Source organism: Neofelis nebulosa, chromosome 4 (assembly GCF_028018385.1).
Source record: "Neofelis nebulosa isolate mNeoNeb1 chromosome 4, mNeoNeb1.pri, whole genome shotgun sequence".
NCBI classification, from domain to species: Eukaryota; Metazoa; Chordata; class Mammalia; order Carnivora; family Felidae; genus Neofelis; species Neofelis nebulosa.
The window spans coordinates 70,547,471-70,570,930 of NC_080785.1; the positions used below are offsets into that span (position 1 = coordinate 70,547,471).

A 23,460-nucleotide genomic window follows, 5' to 3' on the forward strand; every position below is an offset into this window, starting at 1 on the left:
TATCGACTAAGTGTAATCCACTTACAAACCAGAAACGCATTGTATTTATTTTGCGTCAAATTCTTTTGCACTCTCAGCACTGCCAGTTTCTCAGATGCCTCTATACTGAACTGATATTTTAGGTGCAAGAGAGATGGCTGATCGAATCGCTTTCTTTTATCCCTGTGCTAGCTGGCTACAGAAACTGTTTGAGGCACTTTTTAATAGTCCCTGGACATTACACCTGGACTACCATTCTGAAGTGTATTTCACAGGCCATTTTTCCTGTCGGGATCCCAAATAAACTGTCATCCTAATTTTTCATTTGAGCTTTACAATACACTCAGATGAAGATTTAAATCGTGCAGGTACATTTAATCTCTCCTATTCACCTGCAGTTTTCCTTTCCAAGAATTTTGCAAGACCCTTGTAATATATTAACAAATGTCCAATTTACTGTATTTATTGAAATCTGTAATAAAATGACTGCTATTCTTTTAGCCCCCAAAGAGTCGTATGAAACAAGCGATTTGAAATGCTGTCAAAGTTCAGGGTTAAAATGCAAAGATGAATTCATGTTTCCTTAGGTAATTAGTGCGTGGGATACCAAACCAATAATAGCTAAGGGTGCACAGATTTATTCGTCTCCAAGTTTGTTTTTAAGTTGCCGTTTTATTTTTCAAGTTCTGCTGTAAGCTGAAAATGACTTTGGAATCTTATCATTTGGCTATTGTAGAAATATAATCAGGGATTTGAAACTTATGTGTGTTTATCACAACTGAAAACAAAATCTTCCCTGGAAGAGGTTAATGGAAAAAGAAATAACAGGAGGTGGAGAATAAACTGCTTTTTTTAAAACTGGAGCTGCAAACAGCATTCTAACTAATTCAGATAAGCAGCAAACATAGTTGTTAGGGGATATTTATGACAGCCCATCTATGTGACAGCACTGAAGCATTAACAATAGCAACGGGCTTTCTATAAAACACATCTGCAAGACAGACAGGTAGATAGGCTGACTATCAATCATCAGGACACGTGAATAATTCTATACTCACTGGTCCATGTACTATTAAAATCAGCTTCATATATATATATATATATGTGTGTGTATATATACACACACACACACACATACATACATACATACATAAAAGCTTGCTCTTCAGTAAAGGAGCCATGGTGGTGGGTAATTCTTATTTTTAATTCTTTAGAATATGTGTGTTCACACATCATTTAAAAAATCCAACAATGATTAACAGTCCTCTTTGGGTGTATTCTGAAGCGGCATACACACAGTGTTTTCAGGTTATATTGGTAGTTAACTTATGACTTGTTATCTTCTCCGCGTTTCAGTTAATTGAATGGGATCATACAGCTTCACAACAAACAGACTGCATCCCACAGTTTGAAGAGAAAGATCCTCAAAACTTATTCAAGAGCGAGGCTCATCTTTAACTTTACATTTTAGAAAATTTAAATGGTGCATGCAAGCACTGTCTATTTTAATAACTTTTAAGATGCACAAACAGAATAAAAATTATAGCCAAATAAAAGGGATCTTCTCTGTCTTTCGCTGAATTCACATAACTTCCATTTATGCTAATGGGAGTTGAGCACCTGCTCCGCAAAGAAAATAGACCCCTGTCTGTGAAAATAAATGTGTGCAGTATATTTTCCAGCTACAATGCTGAAATCAAACAACCAAAAATGTGTGCTATATAAACAAAGCATCATGTGGCCTACCTGAAAACACTGCTGTTTTATACTTTACCTCATTAGTCATATACCCCAAGATATTACTCATACCTTAGCCATTTAAATGCAACAAAAAGGAAAAAAGGGGGTAGGGGGCAGATGGACATACTCAATCTGGTGATTTCAGTGAGCTCATACACAATCCTCTGTTTACCCCTTCAGAAGTTCATAATAAATTGCATCAGCAAATCTGGATTCGGGCCATTTCTCTCTGCCATCATCTTAAAAGTCATGGAAGATAATTGTATATAATAGAAGAGGGCATGATCATGTGCTGAGACTCCCGGTGGCAGCTGCAGCCTCAGCTGGGACAGGAGATGAGGCAGACGGTTGTTAACCACCGGTGGCACCCAAGTCCCTTTCTGCATGGCTCTTCTGGTTGGGCATCAGGTCTCAGAGGAAGCAGGTCTACCTAGACTTGAATGGGGCCATCTCCACTGGTAGTCACAGAAGTCTCTTATCAGGAAGTACTTGATGATGGTGTGACAATTAAGTGACAGAGAAAGGCTGTCCCTCTCCACTCCAAATGTAGTAGGCATCATAGAGATCTTTCCCCCAAACTCTATTATACTTTCGGTTAAAATTATGGTATGATCAAAACAAGGGTATGGGGAGTGAATGAGAATATCCATACGGTTTCAGCTCTGTTCTTCTGGGCCTCATGATGTTTATAATCTACAGCCTTTGCTATTCCATTCAACATTTTTAAATAGTCTTAAGACATAAGTAATAATAAGATCATACAACATGTGCTACAAATGACCACCTTTCTAAAGACTTCTCCTTTTTCCTAACAGTCTAGGTCAAGGCCATAATTTTTCATTTCTGATTTGCATCATGAGTAGAATTAAGAACAATACTCTTGTGGCAAAGACTGGCTACATAATTTTGCAGGGGGGGTGCAAACATGAAAATGTGGGGTGCCTTGTTGAAAAATTTCTGAACGGTTGCAAGACGGTGACAGCCAAGCATGAAGCCAAGCTGAAGGAACCTCTATGTACAGCACCTGTGAGACTGCACAGGTAACCCAAGCATGAAGCAGGAAGCCAGCCTCACTCTCGGAATAGGACCTTGGTGAGAGGGAGCCTGCTGCCCCCTCCCTCTCCTCAAATCAACCAGGGAGAAATGAACGTGAGGTGTCTTCCTGCAGACAGACACCTATTCAGTGTACTGAGGTCTCAAAGAAAATGGATCAACAAAGCATACTCTAGAAACTACCATTTACTTTCTTGTGCAGATTGTATTATAAGGCTTATTTAAAAGTGTTTCATCTTCTTTCTGAGAGGGTTCCATAAAGCAAGATTTTCCATCCAAAGGTCAGCATGACCCTGGTGAGGGGTTCAGTTTTAATGGGGACCAGAGGACCAATTCTGAATACAGATAATGGTAGCACAGTCTACTAGCAATTTGATCCTCAATGCCATATGTTTTCTTTCTCTCTATATTTTCCCCTTTTTAAATCACTTCCTGCTCAAACCCCTTCCCTCTTGTCACCCATGCACGAGCCTTAGATTTGACCTCAAATTCTAAATGGGGCCAGTTTGCTGTGAAGACACTCTGTCTGGCTTTCTGCAGTTTAGGTGATTTGGAAGGCTGAGGACACACTGCTCAGAGGGTGCCCTTCTCTTGTAAGTACAGCTGAGCTCTGTGAGTTCTAGACTGGTGAACGAGACAGCGGTAATTACAATAATGGCGGCATTTGCCCATGAAGTGATCTGCCATCTCTCAGAAGTGGACTTCAGCTAAGCTCCGCTTCCCTTTCAGTACATGGAGACTCTATATATAGAGTTGGCCTTCAGAGATTTAGAATAGGCATTAGAGATGAGCAAAGAGAAAAGGACCTCTCCCCTTTATCTTTCCAAAGAAACAAATATGAGCTACATTTGTAAATACCTTTCAAAAATACTTAGGAAAAAAAACTACAGTGAAGACAAAATTATCTTAAGTCTGAGTTTTTCTGAGCTATAGATTGCTTTGTGTATTGACTAAACAATACAGAAAAAAAAAACCTGTTCAAATGTATAAGCCTATCCTGATTTTTTTTGGTCATTCAGGGAAGGACTAGAAGATTATATAATATTACCTACTCTCAATAAAATAGTATATCCTTTTTTTTCCGGGTAGTGAATTTGTAGGGATAAACAACCCTACAAATTGTTTGGCCTATTATGTGTCACAGAGATTTTTCTATAGTCTGTCTAGACTCCAGACAATAGACGAGACTGGTCTATAGTTGCAGACATTTCTATAGTCTGTAATATCACTTAGGAAAGTAAGAGCAATAATACAAAAATGAAAACCAGGCTGACCTGCCACTACGATAGTAGAAATATGAGTATAACAACACTTTACAATTTCGAAATGATGATAGCAACCTAGAAGGAAGTTTTAGCAGCCACATATCAGCCAAGGCAACTTTTGCAAAATCATTTTTTGCTCCTAAAATATGAGTCATATTTGAGCAAGTCTGTCCACAGGCTATAAAATCACTTAATTACAGAACATTCTGTATATATGTCATATTGTGTTTTCTTATTGCATGGGGATTGTGTGTATGTATATATGTATGTACGTGCATATACATTATACATATATGTTACATATAGATAACAACAAATACATATGTGTGTGTGTGTGTATACATATATATATAAAATATCTGTGGTCAACGTAAAGATTTTTCAAAAACTTTTCTTGAAACAGACCAGATTGTTAAACTATTCTACTTTCCATCCCTCTTGGACAAAACATTACTGTTGCATATGATCTTAAGAGGATTAAGTGACATTATGTATAAAAAGCAAGGGAGGTAGAGAAAAGAGTTTAAATTTCATCTACTTTCTGCCATTTCATCTCTGAGCATGCCTCCACATCTATTTCTCTCCCACAATTACATTTGTTATAAACAAAAGAGAGAAAAAAAACCCTTGTTTTTTAATGTTCTTCTTTGCTAGCTTTTTAATTTTTTAGTAAATGAACTAATGAAGGAGGTTTTTGTTGTTGCTTAGTTTTATTTTGATGAAGACAGTGTAAAAGATGCATTGAATATAAAGAATAATCATTGAAGAAAACATTGCTATAAAACCATTGGCAGTGTTTTTGATTCAGAAGGTATTCTCTTTCCCAAAGACTCCAAACTACGTCAATAGTCACCAGACCATTTGTATCTTCACCACTGGGGATGAATATTAACAGAGTCTTTGTTGCTGTTGGGATGACTCAGCTTGTGGCATCGGGAGTGGTTAAGGAGGTGTCTAATGAAATAGATAACATGCAGTAAAGCTGAGAGGTTTCTGAATGTTTTACTTAGCAGTGCACATCCCCAAATAGAAAATTCCCATCTCAAGAGTCCTTCAGTTTCTCTTTCTGGCTGAATTAAAAGCAGCAGCAGCAACAACAACAACACCTAGTTCGTTTCAACATAATCAACCCCACATACAGTAGTGTATAATAAATCGTTGCAGTGTAGGACAAACCATCCGGGACTCTGCCAAATGTACAGAATGCCGACTGATGAAACCATACGGAACCTTGTCAGTGTGATCAGCTAAACCATCCACCAGGCAGGCACAGAATACTTCCTAGGTCCAGGGTGTTATACATACAAATGTGGTACATTTTTCCCCTGGAATGCAAATTCTAGATTCATATTACACCAGAATAGCATTACACAGCACTCTTGTTTTGTTTTGCTTCAAAGTTCAATATTTTCTTTGTCTTTAAGGAAAAAATTCTTTAACCTCATTGCAAATGAAAGCTTTTGTCGACACTTTCCCATTTAGTAAAAATAGATACGTTTAAGTACAATTGATTGATAATGTAATATTTAAATAAAGATAGCATAAAAATTTAAAGAGATTTATCTGAAATACAAGATATAGATTTTTGCTCTTTGATATGTGCCATGATGTTCAGGAATACTTCATATATAATGTAACGCATTATGTACGTAATACAATGTAGCTATACCAGAGATATATATCTCATAGAATAACTTTGAATATCATGAAAATAGTACAAATTCGGATTCACTTCAGCTTCTTTAATATATATACTATGAAGGGAGCACAACCTCAGCCTCTTTAATTGGCTACATTTTAACTAAAGAGTAATAGTATACACTTTAAGTGAACATAATGAAAACTGGACTTTTTGTTTGTTTAACAAATTCCAAATTCAATGCTAGCATGATGCATTGGACAAACTTTCCATTCTCGTGAAATTGGTGGGAAGTGCCATGCTTTATCACAGGATGGGTGGGAATTCTATAGCTCTCTGAAAGAGCCTGGATCATTAACTAAAGCGGCCCATGTGTGGAGACAGAAGACCAAATTAGGCCCTAAGGAAGTCTTACCAAACTCCCACTGAAGTCAGTGGAAATTTGCAAACGCACTTGAGAGGGCTCTTGTCGCCCACAGGTCATGTCAATAATTTCACTAGATCTTTAGACACACAAGTCAAAAAAAAAAAGAAAAAGAAAAAGAAAAAGAAAAGACAGAAAAAGGAAAAGAAAAGAAGGAAAAAGAAAAAAAGAAAAAAAGCAAAACACCCAAACCTGTAAACCAAAAAATATGTACCTCTCCAACATCGTAGATCCAAATTCGGCCTTCTGAGTCTCCAACCGCAACTTCTTTCCCGGCTTGAGCCCAACGAACACGGTTTAGGGCAGAAGCCCCTTCAATAGCCACACTTGCTGTCGGGACCTGTCAAAGAGGTTACAACAGCAATAAAGAATCTCTGAATATGAATTTAGATACACAAATTTACCATGATACGTTTAACTGGGTGAGTCACCACTGCCTTCATGTGCATGAAGTAATATACATCCCTGTGCAGGGGTAAAAGGATTCATTGTTCTTAAATCATATGCTCCACTGAATTAAGGGGTAGAGAGGAGACACTTTAACAAAAAAGGAAAAGAGGGAGAGTCTTTTTCCATAGTCAATGGGCAATGAGTGACAAATATTTCTCCGGATTATGCAGGGTGTACATCCAACATACAAACACAGCAGCTAAATGTGATACTTCACGATCAGGTCATGATTTATGGATCGATGGAGAGAGAGATTTCAGGATTTACCAAGATTAAGGATACTATAAAAGGCAGGAAGGGGGTTTATGGTGGAATAAAGGTCATATTAATGTGTGTCTTCAGGGAAAAAATATGTATTGATCCCTCAAAACCTCATCAGGGAAGGGATGATCAGAAGAAGACAAAAAGTGCAGGTGGAAAAGCTTCAAAACCTCAAATTCTCCTCTTTCTTTTTTTCTTTTCCTTTTTCCTATTTTCCCCCTTCCTGTCAGTACCAGGATGGACGAAGCACTCTATAAGTTTGGAGATGTCCCCAGGCTGATACCCTGATGGACTGCAGCCCCTGTTTGTAGAAGAGGCCTTCCATGTCCTTTAACAAACACTGAAACCTGCCAATGCTGATAATTACTATCATACTAATTATTGAAATACACTGAGGGGCTGAAATGGAACCTGCAGCATTTATGACAAGAGCCGTAGTATTCGGAAGACGTTTTAGGGGGCCCACCCCTCTGTATCAACAGTTGTGTAAACTCTTGTCTTTAAGTTTGGAACTTTATACCTGATGTAAAGATCGCATCTCTGCTTCTTCTCCAAGAATGTGGAATGGGAAATGACAACAGGCCATTAAAAAGCAAAAGAGTAAATGTTGAAACAAAAAGAAAAAAATAGAGTGAAAGGAGGGCCCTAGAGATCATCTCATGCCACTGTTTAAGACCTGTGTCTCCTAAACAGGTCGTTTTAGGATGGAAACTCGACGTACTGTGCCTCAGCTCTCCCGGCGTTCTGCTATTCAAGGAATTGAAACCATCTGTTTATGTGAGATTATTGACCCAATACCTATCTTTAAAATAGCAATAAAAACTCCATCATATGTAAGAATCTATGTTTAAACTTAATCTTGAAATCAATAAAAATTCTTTTACCTGCTTAAATCACTGTATGTCAATTGTGAGCAAAAATGTAAAACGAAAGTCCCCAACTCATTTATTTTTTTTAAAAAATACACAATTTCTACAATAAAGGTGCCTGCTGTGCCGGCAGGAGGTTGAATTTTTAACCAAACCTTTCAAAGGCCAAAACAATGTGAATTTAGATGGGCCATAATTCTGTCAATATGCTTTATTATCAGTGCGCTGCTCAGAAAACAAATCTGAGATTCAGCCATACAGTTTTCAGAGTTAGTTTTTAACAGCATAATTTAGGGAGATCGTACAGGATCATACTTTATAAACCTAACTCTGTTCAACATCAGATTTTATCAATGAACAATCTCAAAAATTGAATAAAAATGTTGAATCTTAATATGAATGTTAAAAATTAATCATTCAAAATAAACTGATTTCTGATACACTTTAAATTATGCCTGATACATTTTAAAGAATCGTATGTATTAAGAATTAAGTAATATAGCAAACTGGGACAAATACTATTTTAGCCATTTAAAAATACCTTCATTTCAAGTATTATAAATGGTTAAAAAAAAGACTATCACAGCCTATTATATGTGCTAAAGAAGTATCAAATGCATGAAGGAAATGATAAAATATATTTTATTAGTTTTACTCCTAATGACCCTTCAACAGCTGATCAATCTATAACGAAACTAATCCATATATTGAACTCTATCTCTCTTACTTCTGTACTTTGCTTTCACAGTTATTTTCACACTTTTTAAGGCTCAATCATTTTAATTGCAAAGACAGGTTATCTACTGCCTAAATTACTACATTGTGTGGAGTGATACTCAGGTAGGTGAATATGAACTATCCTTGCATAGGAGCAATTGGAATAACTTGGTCTAAAGGTACAGTAATTTCAACAACAGCAGCAAAACCCACTGGGAATTCAGGTTCTCTCTCTTTTTTACACAAATTTACATCCTAATCCAACAAACACTTGAAAAATCTTGTTCAACTTGATAGGAGGTAAAAGTCATTCGAGAGTTTAAAAAAGTGTTCGGTTCATTACCGGATTTGAATCAGACTCGACATTTCTACTAGTATTCTGAAAGCAGAATTATGGTTACCACAAAACTAAGCAATCTGCATGGCCCATAATGATTTTTAAAAAATATTTATCTACAAAACTCTTATGTGGTTGTCCCTTGATACCTAGAGAAAGAGAAGGGAAAAATTACATTTGGCAATTAATTTCCTTTTTGACAATTTCATTGTGGACACGTTAAGTTCATTTTACCTAGAAAGCAGACTACAAACAAAATAAGAACAGCTACATAGGAATTATTAAGGCATGGGTAGAACTCACTCCACTGCATCGTAGTTGGGCATCACCTAAACATCATTTCTACTAAATCTGATTTCTGATACAAGGGGTCTCCTAAGCCAACCTGGAAAACGTGTGTCTTTTGGTTGATTTAAGTGAATGAGTTTATTCTAGCAGATAGAAGCAATATGATTTTAATCAACAGTGATGAAAGATTTTGGGAAACCATCACAATGTGGAATAACAGCATCTTTCTATGAAGAGCAATAATGTTATGAACATTTCAACATCCAAAATATGATGGGCATTGCACACATTTATGCCTTTTGCTTATTTTCAAAGATGCTTCATCACATAACTCTTATCTTTGTCACACAATTCTTGTAACCAAAAGAAAATAAAAAAGACTCAAACTGAAATATTTGAAAATGTAACTATTTGGCAGTGGTCAGAGATGCATATAATTTTGCAAGTTACAGAGGCTCCATAATAACACCTGAGGGATATTTCCCTGCCCCCTCCCACAGAAAATACTAGGGGGCCTGCTCCTCCTCAGATCCTCCAGCTATAGGCTTCCTAATTAAAAAGGCTGAGCTGCTTCCTGCTCAAAACACTTCAAAAGACCTTTCTCTTGTTCTCCACTTGACATACAGTTTACATGCTTGTTCCCCTTACCTGTCCCTTCTTATTTACGGAGAGGTGCCCTGAATCAGAAGCCGGGAAGTGCTGAAGAGAACGTTTTATTTTTCTAAATCGAAGGACATTTAATATTCATATTAAAAAAGACACAAGCCTTCTCCCCAGTAGCTGAGTTAGCACCTCAGTACTGTTGAGGGTGTGGGCAAAAGGAAAAATGCACATGGCAGAATTTTTTAAAACATAAATGTATATAGCATAATTTTTAAAAAGAATATTTCCTTATTATTAATTCCCCCCTTTTAAAAAAAGGGGGGGGGAGGCCATTTTTCACTTCTCTGAATGTGACATGTTGATATCCCGCTTTTTTTTTCAAACACTAAGTCTAACATACATGTTCAGAGTTGCAAACTATTGTAAAAGTCTGCCTGTAAGTTCAGCATTTTAGATAAAGATGATTTTACCTTGTAAAAATCAAATGGAGGATGGATCTAAACATAAAGGGTCAACAGAATCATCTTTTATGAATTTAAAATAGAAAGTGTACCAATAGCAAACACTGACAAATAACCCTTTTTAAAAGCTCAATCTCGAGTCAGCGTCCACAAAAGCTTACTTTTCCAAGTGCTTGCCAATGGAGTTATTTCAACACTGCTCTGAAATATGCCTGTGTATCCTTTCCCGCAGGGAAAGGCGTGAACACACAGCGTTTTGCTTTTTGCAAAGAAGGGTCGTCCATTGTCCAGGATCGGCCACGGTTTGGGGATGACGTGAGATGAAATGATTTGGGGCCAGTGCATCTGCCAGTTCCCTTCAGAGCAGTCAAGAAAGGGGGTCGGCAGCCCAGCTGCAGTTGAAGGGTCAGTCCAAAAAAGGCCGTTGGGGAGAGAGAGGGGGAGACGGTGAGAGGCCGGCTGCGCCCTCCTCCCAGCCCTCCCCCCCACCCCCAACTCGGGCGCCTGCGCCGCCGCTCACCTCGGTGTCATTGTTGAGGTTCCAGAGGTCCAGGCGCCCCATCCCGTCCACGCAGGCAAAGAGCGCGGGATGCACGGGGGACCACATGACATCGTACACATAGTCTGCATTGTCTTCAAAGGAGTAGAGCGGCTTGTTGTGCTGTAAAGCAGAGAGACCGTGAAGACTTTGTGGCGCTGCCGCTGCCTCGGGCTGTCTAGCGAGCCTAATTAAAAACTTTGCACATTCACAAAGTGTCATAAAACTTCCCGAGATGAAAGTCCTCGAAAAGGTGAACCGCAGCTTTAATGTGACTAGAACTGTCCAGTGGCATAAATAAATACCGGGGGGCGAGGGGGTGGGTGGGAAGGGGGGACTCTTAGGGGACTGGGGGCTGGGACCGGCGGGGGAGGCGGTTTCAGACACAGGCGTAGGAGACATTCCATGCAGGTGGACTGGGCTGCCCATTAGCTCGGAATTCTCGCCAGGCTACGCTCCGCGAGTCGCTCGGAGCCCAGACCCAACCGCGCTCGGCCTGCGGGGATCAGACCCGCGGGGATGCTCTGGAAGCCCCCGCTTGGCCCGGCGGCCCCGGACCTTTTGCATGGAAGGCAACGCCTGCCACCTCGTGGTCTTTTTCTGTAGCTGCATGTCTGCTTCCAGGCCAACTCCAGGCCAAATTCATACTTTAATGGTTCCTTTGCGGCGGGAATGGGAACACATATTTTGAAGGGATTTGTGTAGCTCTTTTGGGAAGTTAAAAATCTCGCGGTTCTAAGACCCTAGTTTCTCTGCCTCGTCAGGTGGACTGGCGTGGCTCAACGTAGAATCCCTGAACCTTCACAGATGATGAACCACATTTTCTAGATCACCCAGTATTTCCAACAGCCCTGAAATTGGTGTTTTGGGGAAAAACATTAGCACACCCCCCACTGCATACAAATGCTTCTACTCCAGAGGGATACAATAAATTAAAATGGCACTCTTGATTTCCAGTGAATATTGTCACATCAAAATAGCACAGAAGTCAGAGGCAAGTTTGAAAGTACACCAGAAATAAAACGTAATTGGACTTCATGAATTATTCATGCCATCTGGCTTGTCTTATTCTAATTTCTGCATAATGGCTTTACTAATCCCTGATCAATTAATGTAAAATGAAATTTAAATGATAATGAAAGCCCTAGAGATAAAAGAAATTAAGTATTCTTATATCCTCTGACAGAAATCTAAACAATGGGAGTTTTTTTCCACAATGTCTTCTTCATCCAGTCAGCTGTCTGTATTCTCTTCCTGGGTTCGGCTAAATGCCTGTGCAGGCCAGAGGAATAAGATCAAAAAATATAACACACAATATGAACAATCAAATCCTTTATGCATAGAATGTGCAAAGAATGTTTCTGTAGGTAACAGCTCCAAATGTTCGAGTGAACTCCCAATGTGTATGGGTAGCAAAGGTAAAATGCATAGAATGCACTTGCTGATGTGAAAGTGAGAAAAATCGGTGAGAGACAAAAACCTAGAGCAAAGATTTGTTAGGGTAGTAACTGTAAGTGATTTCTCTTTCCATGAATTGTATCGCTTTGACATTGCTCAGAAATGAACACAATTCTAATACTATTATAGCAACACAGAAGATTTTAGATGGGCCATTGTGCATGCAGGGGGTGGGCAGTAGATGTGTGAGATGTGCTGTATTTGCAAGAAGTGTCTAATGGGGGAGTGATTTGAAAAAGAACATATGATATTGAGACCTCAGAAAGAATTAAGTGGACATCAGCCTTACATTTTTGTATTTTAATATTCTATAACTCTTTTATGCCAGAATGTTTATCATATACCATGCTTGCAGTGTTATTTTGAGGTAAAGTTACTTGTCAACTTGCTATTTACGAATAGCTTCTTTCTTCCTCTTGAGCTTTGGACTAGGTGATTCAAACTTCCTTCTCCAGAGAATCTGAATATCCAATGACACCTTAAAGTGGCATGATTGTATCATTTTTCCTTACTGAGATGGAGTAGCTGGTCCTTTACTGACCACTTGTAAATATTAAATTCTAACTCTTAGTAAAAGACTATTCCCACCCCATATTCTTGATTTTGTAGCTAGCCAGTCACTATTTGTTAAACAACATGAGTGACACAATTTTCTCAAAGTCAAAGCGTGGAAAAGACATACTGAAAAAAGTCGATTCTCAGTATCCTCTCTCAATAACCCAGCTGATAGCAGAACTGAGTATACAGAGGTCTAGATACAGACTTACACATCCAGACAGACATTAAACACAGATCATATTTACAATCCTTGTTTTGATCAATTATAAAACCACCCAACCTTCAACAGCCATTTTCTAGAAAGCTGATATTATTCGATACATTAGTTCTCCCAATAAATTACCCCGTTAATCTCTACTTTGCTTCTTTCCTTTTTTTCTTTTAGTTGCTGCTTCTGTGAGAAACCCAATCAAAATTGTAATACTTCCTGGAGACTTCACTTTTTAAACATCTGGAAATAACAGCCATTGTTCATGCTACCAAAATCCAATTGTCTCATGTTTAATAGTATTGTATTGAAATGCTAGTACTGTCTAGGTTTTTCTCCAATTTCCTTATTACCCCAGCCTCTAAGACTGAAGCTTGCATCGCAAAAACCACCGCCACGTTATTCTAGGCTGCAGTGTGGGCAAGTTTAGGGGAAGGAAGAAGGGCATACGTTTTCAAGGGCTTTGTTTTAACCTTGATAGATTCACAGGTTGGGAACGTCTTGGTCAGGATTGAACCCACTGTCAGGGGACCAAGTGGACTGACAGCTAGGCACCACTAGTTCCTGAGTACAGCATTGTGTGAGCTGTAGGCATGAGCTAACACCCCTCTTACATCCTTAGGCAGTGCTATTTTGAATATTAGCTGTACTTTTGTTGATCAAGGAATTCTTCATTCTCTTTTCTTTGGGGCTCAAAAGGTAACCTGAAAACCTCATTAAAAGTTTGGTGATGAGTGCACTCGTCATGTTGAGCACCTGGTGATGTATGGAAGTGTGAATCACTGTATTGTACACCCGAAACTAATACAGCCCTGTATGTTAACTAACTGGGATTAGACTAGAAACTTAAAATTTTTTTGCCTCAAATGCTTACTGTAAAACATTTTAGAGTAGATAAATAAATCATGAAATATCAACTTTTTCATCAAATGTATCAAAAGCATCAGGATCTAAAGATTCTGTTTTTGAAGTTTGAAACATAAATGTCTGCATCTACAAAACTGCTGTAGCTTTATCACCGGTATTAGAATACTATGAGTTTTGAAAAGGTGCACAGTGTGGCGACAGATCTGACCAACGATTTTTGAGGAGGATCCAGTCATATCATTTGTGTATATTAAAGCTGCAGAAGCTTGGGGATTTTAAATATTCACTCTGTAAAATACTCAAGGCCATCTAATAAGCTAAATATGGCTTCACAGCACATTACTGTAGAAAGCGTTTTTCAAAACCTTCAAATTTCATGAGACAAAAACCTCTTCACCTGTGTGTCTCCATTCCCAGTGCCGTGTTTAGTATCAGCACACTGTTAAAGAAAAGAGACAAGGACGCTGCACTGTTACCTGATGCATTGCATGTGTGATGACACATGCCAGTGAACTAAAGCCACGACACCCTGTGCTTTAGACGAGTTTCCGGGGCTGTGCCAAAAATCCAAAAATATCCAGACACAGATCAGCTTGACTTTAACATCCTGACTCGCAGAGCAGAGAAGCGGGCGGCCAGTCACCTCCCAGACAGACATGAAGGGCAGGGAAGGGTAAATTGTTGGGTGTTTGTTCTGCATGACTCTACACACACATTGTCTAATTTAATCCGCATAAAATCTCTGTAAGGTAGACGGTATTTACAGAAAAGAAAATTATAGTTCGGGAAAGTTAGTAGCTTTCTCAAGGCCACGAAGATTGTAAGCGGTGGAGGTGGATTTGCTTCTCTGGTTTTCCTAGCTGTTTAAGCACATCCTTTGAGGGAACCGTGTAGTCCTCTATAAGACATAGCAGTGGTCTTCGGTCTTCAGAGCAAATATAGCAACTCTGTTACCTGTCGTTCTATTCAGTTCAACCAATATTTACTAACCACATGCTGTATAACTTGTAGAAAGGGTTAAAAAAAAAAAAACACCCTCACAGAATGTCGGTTGCATTTCCTGAGTTGATTATTAATAGTCATGAAGATGTTACCCATACAATTCCAAGCATCCTTAGCACCTTTTGACACTGGCAGAAATCTTTTTCTTCAAAAAACTGGGAATAGGATGGAATGGCCCTTTTGCCAGCAGGGATAAACAGGAGGCCACGCGATGGAGGGTCTAATAAAACGATGTCAGGAGGCAGAGCTCCGGGTTCCAGCTCACCAAATGTCTATATAGCTTCGAGTGAGGGGTTACAATTACACGATCTGAAAGCTGAGGATAACATGGGGAGCGTGGGCCGGAGAAGGTAGTAGGAGAAAGTGGACACAAACTACAGACCATGGAAAATTTCACTGAACAGCCTTGGACCTTAGTGTTTTCATCTATAAGATGGAAGGTGGGAGCTACTGACCTCGAGAGTTGCTGCTGGCTTTCTACGACTCTGTTCTGCATTAAGGATTGACTGGAATAAAGTTTGCAAAAGTTTTTTAGAAAGAGCTATTCAGAGATAAGTATTATAATCAAAGCCATCTTACTTGATGCTCTGTGAAATCTGTTTCAGTGATTTTTAGAAATTTTTTATTTCATAAAAATATACATATAAAAATGTACCAGTGTGGTTTTTGGTGAAACACCGGACATTATGGAAGTAATAATAGGTCTCTTATTTGACCAAGTAAAGAAGGCATAATGGATATTAAGTTTACACTAGAGAAGGAAGCAAGGAGTGAACTCTGTTCCAGAGTGAAACTGTACGACATCCATGAACGTTTTACAATAAAGACTTGATGTCTAGATTTGAGCTTTGATTTTATAAGTATACTTCTGAAAATGACCAGAGCTGCATATTTTTCCAATCAGTTAACTATAAAATCATTTCATGAAAGATTAATTTCTATTTCTGATGTCAGATATATATATACACCGAAGTCACATTTAGAGAATATGTTTGTTTTATTTTCTCTGTGTTATTTATTTTCCTCTCATCAGAATCTCTAGGCATCCCAATAGGGTTTAGAATTTTGAAGGTTGGTGAATAGGAAGATTTGTGTTAAAATGCCTCCTAATGCCTCCAAACACTGTGGTTCTTGAGGTTGTATTTGCCTCTAAATGATTAGCTTTCAAAGCAGATTTAGTAGAAATGTTTACCCAAACCATGAAAATTTCTTTTGGAGTAGAGGGGAAGTGGGGTGGGTGGTGGGGGGTAATGCATGGGTTGGTGGGGAAGGGGCCAGAAAACTAAATGTAGAATTTCTGTATCTTTATTCTGAAATAAAAAGAAAACAAATGGAATCTTACCTTGAAACTGTATCCTGTTGGGAAAAAAATGATGACCAAAATACTAAACAATGAGTAATAAGAAAATGTCCTTCAAAAATTGTCATGTGGGTTCCTGTGAAGTAATTAAAATAAATAGCCAGCCAGTTCTTCCAGGAAACATTAAAATGTGAGACCACAATATCACTTTAAAAAAACCACCAAAGGACCCCAAAACTTCAGGCTCACACAAAAATGGATGCCTCTACCATAAAAAGAAAGTGCTTAAACAAACAAACAAACCAAAACTCACAAGCCAAACCAAACCCAAAAAAAACCAACTCTCTTGGCCAAAAAGAGGTGTTGTGAATTTGGTACTATCATTAGAAAACATTATTTGCAACTTAATTTGGAGTCCTTGTAAAGCATAAAGTATCTTGTATTTAATCGTAATTTCTATGGCTAAATATTAAAACAGTACAGACCATACCTAAATGGCATCTTTGCCTGTTTCTGTCATGATCAGAAATTCGAAAGTAGCTATAAACACTTTGGGTGAGTTGAGCTTAACAGCATATGGATAGTGCGTCGGTTTGCCGTTTACATGTATTTACCAAAAATATATTAGGACTTTAATTTGAATTAGTAAATTTACAGTAATTGCAAAGAAATTTATAGAAATCCAGGAATGTAGCATTTGTCTCTCAACGAATGTAGAAGTTTTGCTAAATAAGTACTGAAGCCACATAAAAGGTGTTCTTTGTTGCACTGCCTTCCTCGACTGCTTATTTGCATGGAAGAATCCTCCTAATCCAGGAGGCGCCACCAATAAAGAGGATAATTATCCATATAAAAGAATGTATACATATTCACAGGTTTTGACTAGTATTTGAGTGTTTAAAGCCACGATAAAAACTACAAGCTTTGCCTAATTCATAAAAGGAATATTTCCCGCACTGGCATGATTTTTATGAGTATCAGGTCTACCTAATGGTTTTTTAAATGGGCATTTTCGGGGCACCTGGGCAGCTCAGTAGGTTAAGCATCTGACCCTTGATTGCAGCCCAGGTCACGATCTCATGGTTCGTGAGACAGAGCCCTGTGTCGGGCTCTGTGCTGGCAGTGCCGCAGAGCCTTCTTGGCTCTCTCCCTCTCTCCCTCTCTCTGCCCGGCTCCTGCTCATGCTGTGTCTCTGTCTCTCAAAATAAATAAATACACTTAAAAAATAAAAAGTAAAAAGATAATACGGGCATTTTCATAGCACGAATCTGTACAGAATCCATTCAAAAACACTAAACAAACTGGGATGCTCTCTTAAATTGCTGTTTGTATCCATCTCAGCTGCTCTGGCTCTTTCGGTATGTTCTGCCTTCTTGCTTGAGTAGAGGGAGGGCAGAGAGGGTCACTGTATTGCCAAAACCAGGGGCAGCAGAATTGCCTCCTGAGTGCCATGGAGGTGGCTGGTCTCTAGACTGATTTCTCTCTGGACTGATAATTCTAAGGACCACGTGGCTGTAGGAGGCAAGGCATACAACAGAACCACTTTGGTTGCTGCTGCCCCAATTCTGTTTCTCCTATGGCTGAGCGGTTTCATATCCAACATGGTATCAGTTAGAAAAGAAGCATTCAGGATATGTACATAAAGATCAGGTTGCTTAGAGGCTGTATTAGAGGTGGGAGGGAAGGATGTTGGTATTAAGGATGAGGGGGTGTAGAAGATGATAACGGATTGGACCTAGAAGCAACCAGAATTGTGGTTGCATTATTGTCTTGGAGACTTGAAAAGTTAGAAGAATGAATACATAAGGCAGCACAGTTTTGTTTAATCATTTATTATTTAATGTCAAATTGTTTAGCTTCATTTTACTAGTGGGTAGATACAGTGGCAGAACATTTCACTCTTTTTTTTTTTTTAATGTTTATTTATTTTTGAGAGAGAGAGAGAGAGAGCGTGAGTAGGAGAGTGGCAGAGAGCGAGAGGATGAGAAAGAATCCCAAGCAGGCTCTCGCTTCAGCATGGAGTCGATGTGGGGCTCGAACCCATGAACTGTGAGATCATGACCTGAGCCAAAACCAAGAGTTGGACACTCAACTGACTGAACCACCCAGGCACTCCCAAGATATGTATAATTCTTAAAGAAAGATTTAAAATATATAAAATTATAAACCTAGATACATGCCTTATATCTTGATTCATATTTATTTCTAAAGTGCCAGGTAAACATTTGCTATTCTCCAGAGCTAATCTGACATTAGTGGTCTCACTACACTTAGTAAATATGACATTTAGACAAATTTTGTTTTTGTTCAAGAAGTCCCATAACCCAGATTTGTCTAATCAAATGGTTTTAAAATCTAATGGTAAAATTATTTAAATTAAAAAAAAATTTAAACGTTTATTCATTTTTGAGAGATGGAGGGAGACAGAGCGTGAGTGGAGGAGGGGCAGAGAGAGAGGGAGACACAGAATCCGAGGCAGGCTCCAGGCTCTGAGCTGTCAGCACAGAGCCTGACGCGGGGCTCGAAGTCACGAACTGTGAGATCATGACCTGAGTTGAAGTCGGAGGCCTAACCTGACTGAGCCACCCAGACACCCCAAATTATTTAAATTTTTGATTCTACTTCCTGCATCAGCAATTGCTGATCAGCAATATCTCATATATTATACACACACACACATACACGCACATAGAGGGCATATTTTCAAAGGGTCAAAGCAAGTAGGTTTGCACTCCTGTGTCTTCTGGTGTTAAATGTAATATATCTTTTATATTATATCTAGGGGTCTCTGGGTGGCTCAGTCGGTTGAGCGCCCGACTTCTGCTTGGGTCACGATCTCATGGTTTGTGAGTTCCAGCCCGCGTTGGGCTCTGTGCTGACAGTGCAGAGCCTGGAGCCTGTTTCAGATTCTGTGTCTCCCTCTCCCTCTCTGCCCTCCCTCCCTTGTTCGTGCTCTGTCTCTCTCTCTGTCAAAAATAAATAAACATTAAAAAAATCTATCTATCTAATCTAATATTAGTATAGCTGATACTTGTATTTATTTCAATCATGGCATGGAAAAAACCAGCAAGGAGAATCCCACAAAGCAAAAGTTCAAAATATTCTGTTTAAATGTTTATTTATTTATTTTTTATTTTTGAGAAAGAGAGAGAAAGAGTGTGCATGTGCACAAAAGGGGGCAGGTGGGGGTGTGCAGAAAGACAGGAGACCAGAGGATGTGAAGCCTGACGTGAGGCTTGAACTCACGAACCACGAGATTATGACCTGAGCTGAAGTCAGATGCTCAACTGCCTGAGCCACCTAGGTGTCCCTAAAATATTCTGTTTATCTGTAGAACATATACTTCCTATTTTGCAACAGATTTTCTTACCTTATTCTGTTTCACCTAATCCAAATTGAAATTAATTTCTTAAAAAAAATTTTTTTTTAATGTTTATTCATTTTTGAGAGACAGAGAGAGCACAAGAGGGGGTGGGGCAGAGAGACAGAGGGAAACACAGAATCTGAAGCAGGCTCCAGGCTCTGAGTTATCAGCACAGAGCCCCATGCAGGGCTCGAACTCACAAACCATGAGATCATGACCTGAGCCGAAGTCAGACAACTGACTGAGCCACCAAGGTGCCCCTGAAATTAATTTCTATTCAAAAAGCAAACAGAAGCTAAACGTGAGGTAAAGAGATTCAGGACATTGTAAATGGCCATGGGAAAATAAACTACATTAATTATGATCCCTGAACAAACTGCAAGTTTAAGAGGTCACATGAGGCTGGCCAAGAGGGACCCACACTAGGGTTTGGTCCCAAAACAATCACTTTGGGTGGTAAAGATGAGTTTTAATTTATCTTCCAACATCAGACATACAATGTAGTTTAAATCAGGAGGCGGGGGTGGAGACATCTTAGAATCTCATAATTATGAAGATAGTGTGTCTGTTATTTGTTATTCTCATTCTCTCTTCAGTATTGTTGCTTGGAAGGAAAAGGGTAGGGAAGGCAACTCATGAAATAAAAAGGCAAATGTTTCCACTCAGGTTAAAAGAGCAAAAGAAAGGATTCACAGCCCTGCTTGCACATTGGGAAAGCCCAGTCAGTTGAGTGAATCTTAAGTCTCAAAAGTGTTTGTACTTATATGGATTATTCACACCTTCTGTATAAATAACAGCTACAGGTACATGTTGGTGGGTGAATATGGGGGTGTGTGGGTAGGGGTAAAAGGACAGGAAGTATGAACACAGGCTAAGTCTGGCTATGACTTGATGATCACATTCTTGTGGTTTCTTTCAAAGTTAAAGTCTTCTCCCTGAGTGAGCTTAATAAAGGAACCCCTCATCCCCCTCACCCCCCACTCCCTCCCCCTAAAAAAGAAAAGAATTTGATGACTGGCACATGTAGTTTTATCGAAAGCCAATGTTAATGTTTGCTATTTAGTGCTTGGAAGGGAGGGTAAGGGGGACTGAAAATAAAGATGAGGGGAGAAAAAAGTCAGACACCACCTGAACGTCTTGTTTATCAGAAAGGCAGCCAACAGGGCTTTGGGGTTGTGGGGGGGAAAATGCATTCTGTCGTCCGGTAAGTGTTACTGGCAGTGAACTATTGATTTTGTTAATCTTCTTTCCTATTTTAAGTGTTATGCTTAGATACTGGAATAGCAAAAACTTTAACTTGTGAATTTTATTGTGTTCTGATATTTTAAACATTTCACAAAATGTTAGCAGAAGGAAGTATGCTCAAGTCCCTTTGTTAGAATTATGTAATTTTTAGATGTTTTCATCTCAGTTTAAAATAATCTAACCCATTTTAACAAAGTAGGTTGTTTTACTTAGGATACCACATGTATTAATCCATCAACAGTGGATTATTAAGGACCTACCATATGCTTTCCACTTTGGGCAGTCAATAGAAGAAATATAAGATCTACCTCTGTTCTTAGGGACTCACAACCCAGGTAGGAAAATGAAAATTGTGAAATAAAAGGAGAAGGATATTATCTATTTGGAGGTCTATTTTCTCAGTTTGTTCCAAAAGGATTTATGGTGTCTTACAAATTAAGTGTTCTATAAAGTTAAGAATAAACACACCACAGAGGCAGGTAGAATAGATAACTTTTACTAGGATTGTGAGATAAGCTGATTATTACAATCTGGTACTGAAACAGCCCTAAACGTCCTGATAACTAAGACAAAACACGTCGTAACACAAGAAGGTATGTAAATTTCACCATCTGAAGAAAGAAAGATTACAAATTCCTCCTCCCAGACACATTTTTTGGGAAAAACTCAAAGAGGAATTTACCATGTCTGTGAATCCCTGGAAAAGAGACTGGCTTTCTGTCTTGTTTATACCAAAGAAAGAGAACAAGGATGTAGCCAGGTGCTAAATTCTGTGGTACAGATGTTCGGTGCCAGAGGAATTCGGAGATTCGGGGTGGGTGGGGTGGGGGAGTGGGTGTTGGTGGTTACCATGGTCTGATGTGGTCAAGGAAGGGATTATCTAGGACAGGTGATGGAACCCGCCTTGAAAGATGCCTAGGCTTTGACAGATGGTAAGGAAGCCCGTCAAGGAGGGGAAAGCAAAACATGCAAAGACCTGGCTGTGTAAATCGGCACGGAATTCCCAGATGAACGGAAAGGTGAAAAGTGGGGACAGCCTGGTGGACTCTGAGAATTTGTCCTAAGGAATAACAGGAAATAATTTGGTTTGTTTAGGGCGGGATTGGGGCCATGTTACGAATAGTCTTGAGTACAGCGTTCACACTTTTTGATGCAACGAACTACTAAGCTATTAAACATGTATCGGTAAACGGGCAGAGCATTGTAGTTTGCGCTGAACTGATGCAGAGATGTCTATATTCAAGTGTTTTCAGCTTTTCCAGTGTGGGCAACTGAATGATGAATATCATTAATTGAGTAGAAAGAACAAACCGAATAGAGGAGGAAGATCTAGTTTGTAATATTTTAAACATGGTGCATTTGAGTCTCTGGAGATGACACTCAGGTGAAGTTGGCAGTGGGAATGTAGGTCTGGGATTGAAAGAGAGGACAGGCTTGAAGTCCATGACAAGGAATCATTCACAAGAAATGCTGAGGGACAGGAGAGAGCAGGGAGGAGGAGAAAGAGAAGACTGTGACAGAAATTTTGAAAAACTGGGCCAAGAAAGTGAAGAGGAAAGAACCAGTGGAGAGGTCTAAGGCAAATCAAGAGACATAACTAGGGCTGGAGAGGGCTACAGGAATAAGAGGTAGAGAATATAAGATGAGTACTAAAAAGAAGCCACTGCACTTAGCAGTTAGGGGCTCATCTCGGTCTCGGAGCAAGAAGTGTCTGAAGATTAAGAAGGTTTGCTGAGGGGTGGTTGGGAAATGTGGCAGAGGTCAGTATGGATGCACATTGGCTCTTCAAGTGGTTTGGCAAGCTAAACCAAATTTTAGGACATGGTCGTGATATTTTAAGTTAACCCATCCATTAGATGTAACATCTTTGACATTTTAGACCATTTCTTATGAGGATTTATATCTCTTTTTAAATCTTTTAAAAAATTTATTTATTTATTTAATTATTTATTTATTTTAATATGAAATTTATTGTCAAATTGGTTTCCATACGACCCCCAGTGCTAATACCAACAGGTGCCCTCCTCAATGCCCATCACCCACTTTCCCCACCCTCCCACCCCCCATCAACCCTCAGTTTATTCTCAATTAAAAAAATTTTTTTTTTAATGTTTTATTTTTGAGACAGAGAGAGCGTGAGGAGGGGAGAGGCAGAGAGAGAGTGAGACACAGAATCCAAGGCAGGCTCCAGGCTCTGAGCTATCAGCACAGAGCCTGACGCGGGCCTCGAACTCACAAACCGCGAGATCATGACCTGTGATGAAGTCGGATGCTTAACCGACTGAGCCACCCAGGTGCCCCTATTCTCAATTCTTAAGAGTCTCTTATGGTTTGCCTCCTTCCCTCTCTGTAACTTTTTTTCCCCTTCCCCTCCCCCACTGTCTTCTGTTAAGTTTCTCAGGATCCACATAAGAGTGAAAACATATGGTATCTGTCTTTCTCTGTAGGACTTATTTCACTTAGCATAACACTCTCCAGTTCCATCCACGTTGCAACAAAAGTCCATATTTCATTCTGTCTCATTGCCAAGTGGTATTCCATTGTATATATAAACCACAATTTCTTTATCCATTCATCAGTTGATGGACATTTAGGCTCTTTTCATAATTTGGCTATTGTTGAAAGTGCTGCTATAAACATTGGGGTACAAGTGCTCCTATGCATCAGTACTCCTGTATTCCTTGGGTAAATTCCTAGCAGTGCTATTTCTGGGTCATAGGGTAGGTCTATTTTTAATTTTTTGAGGAACCTCCACACTGTTTTCCAGAGCAGCTGCACCAGTTTGCATTCCCACCAATAGTGCAAGAGGGAGATTTATATCTTGAACACTTGGC

The 23,460-nt window shown here is 39.2% G+C and overlaps 1 protein-coding gene across 5 annotated transcripts in view; it reads right to left on the reverse strand.

Moving 5' to 3' along the window:
* Window positions 1-23,460, reverse strand: part of DYNC1I1 (dynein cytoplasmic 1 intermediate chain 1) — a 314,344-nt gene that overhangs the window by 11,627 nt on the left and 279,257 nt on the right. For all 5 annotated transcript variants that reach the window (XM_058725021.1, XM_058725023.1, XM_058725020.1 and 2 more), the window contains 2 exons: window positions 10,607-10,747; window positions 6,315-6,440 (listed from right to left, as the gene is read on the reverse strand). In XM_058725021.1, the coding sequence (XP_058581004.1) occupies window positions 6,315-6,440; window positions 10,607-10,747 (267 nt within the window). The remainder of the gene's footprint in view (window positions 1-6,314; window positions 6,441-10,606; window positions 10,748-23,460) is intronic.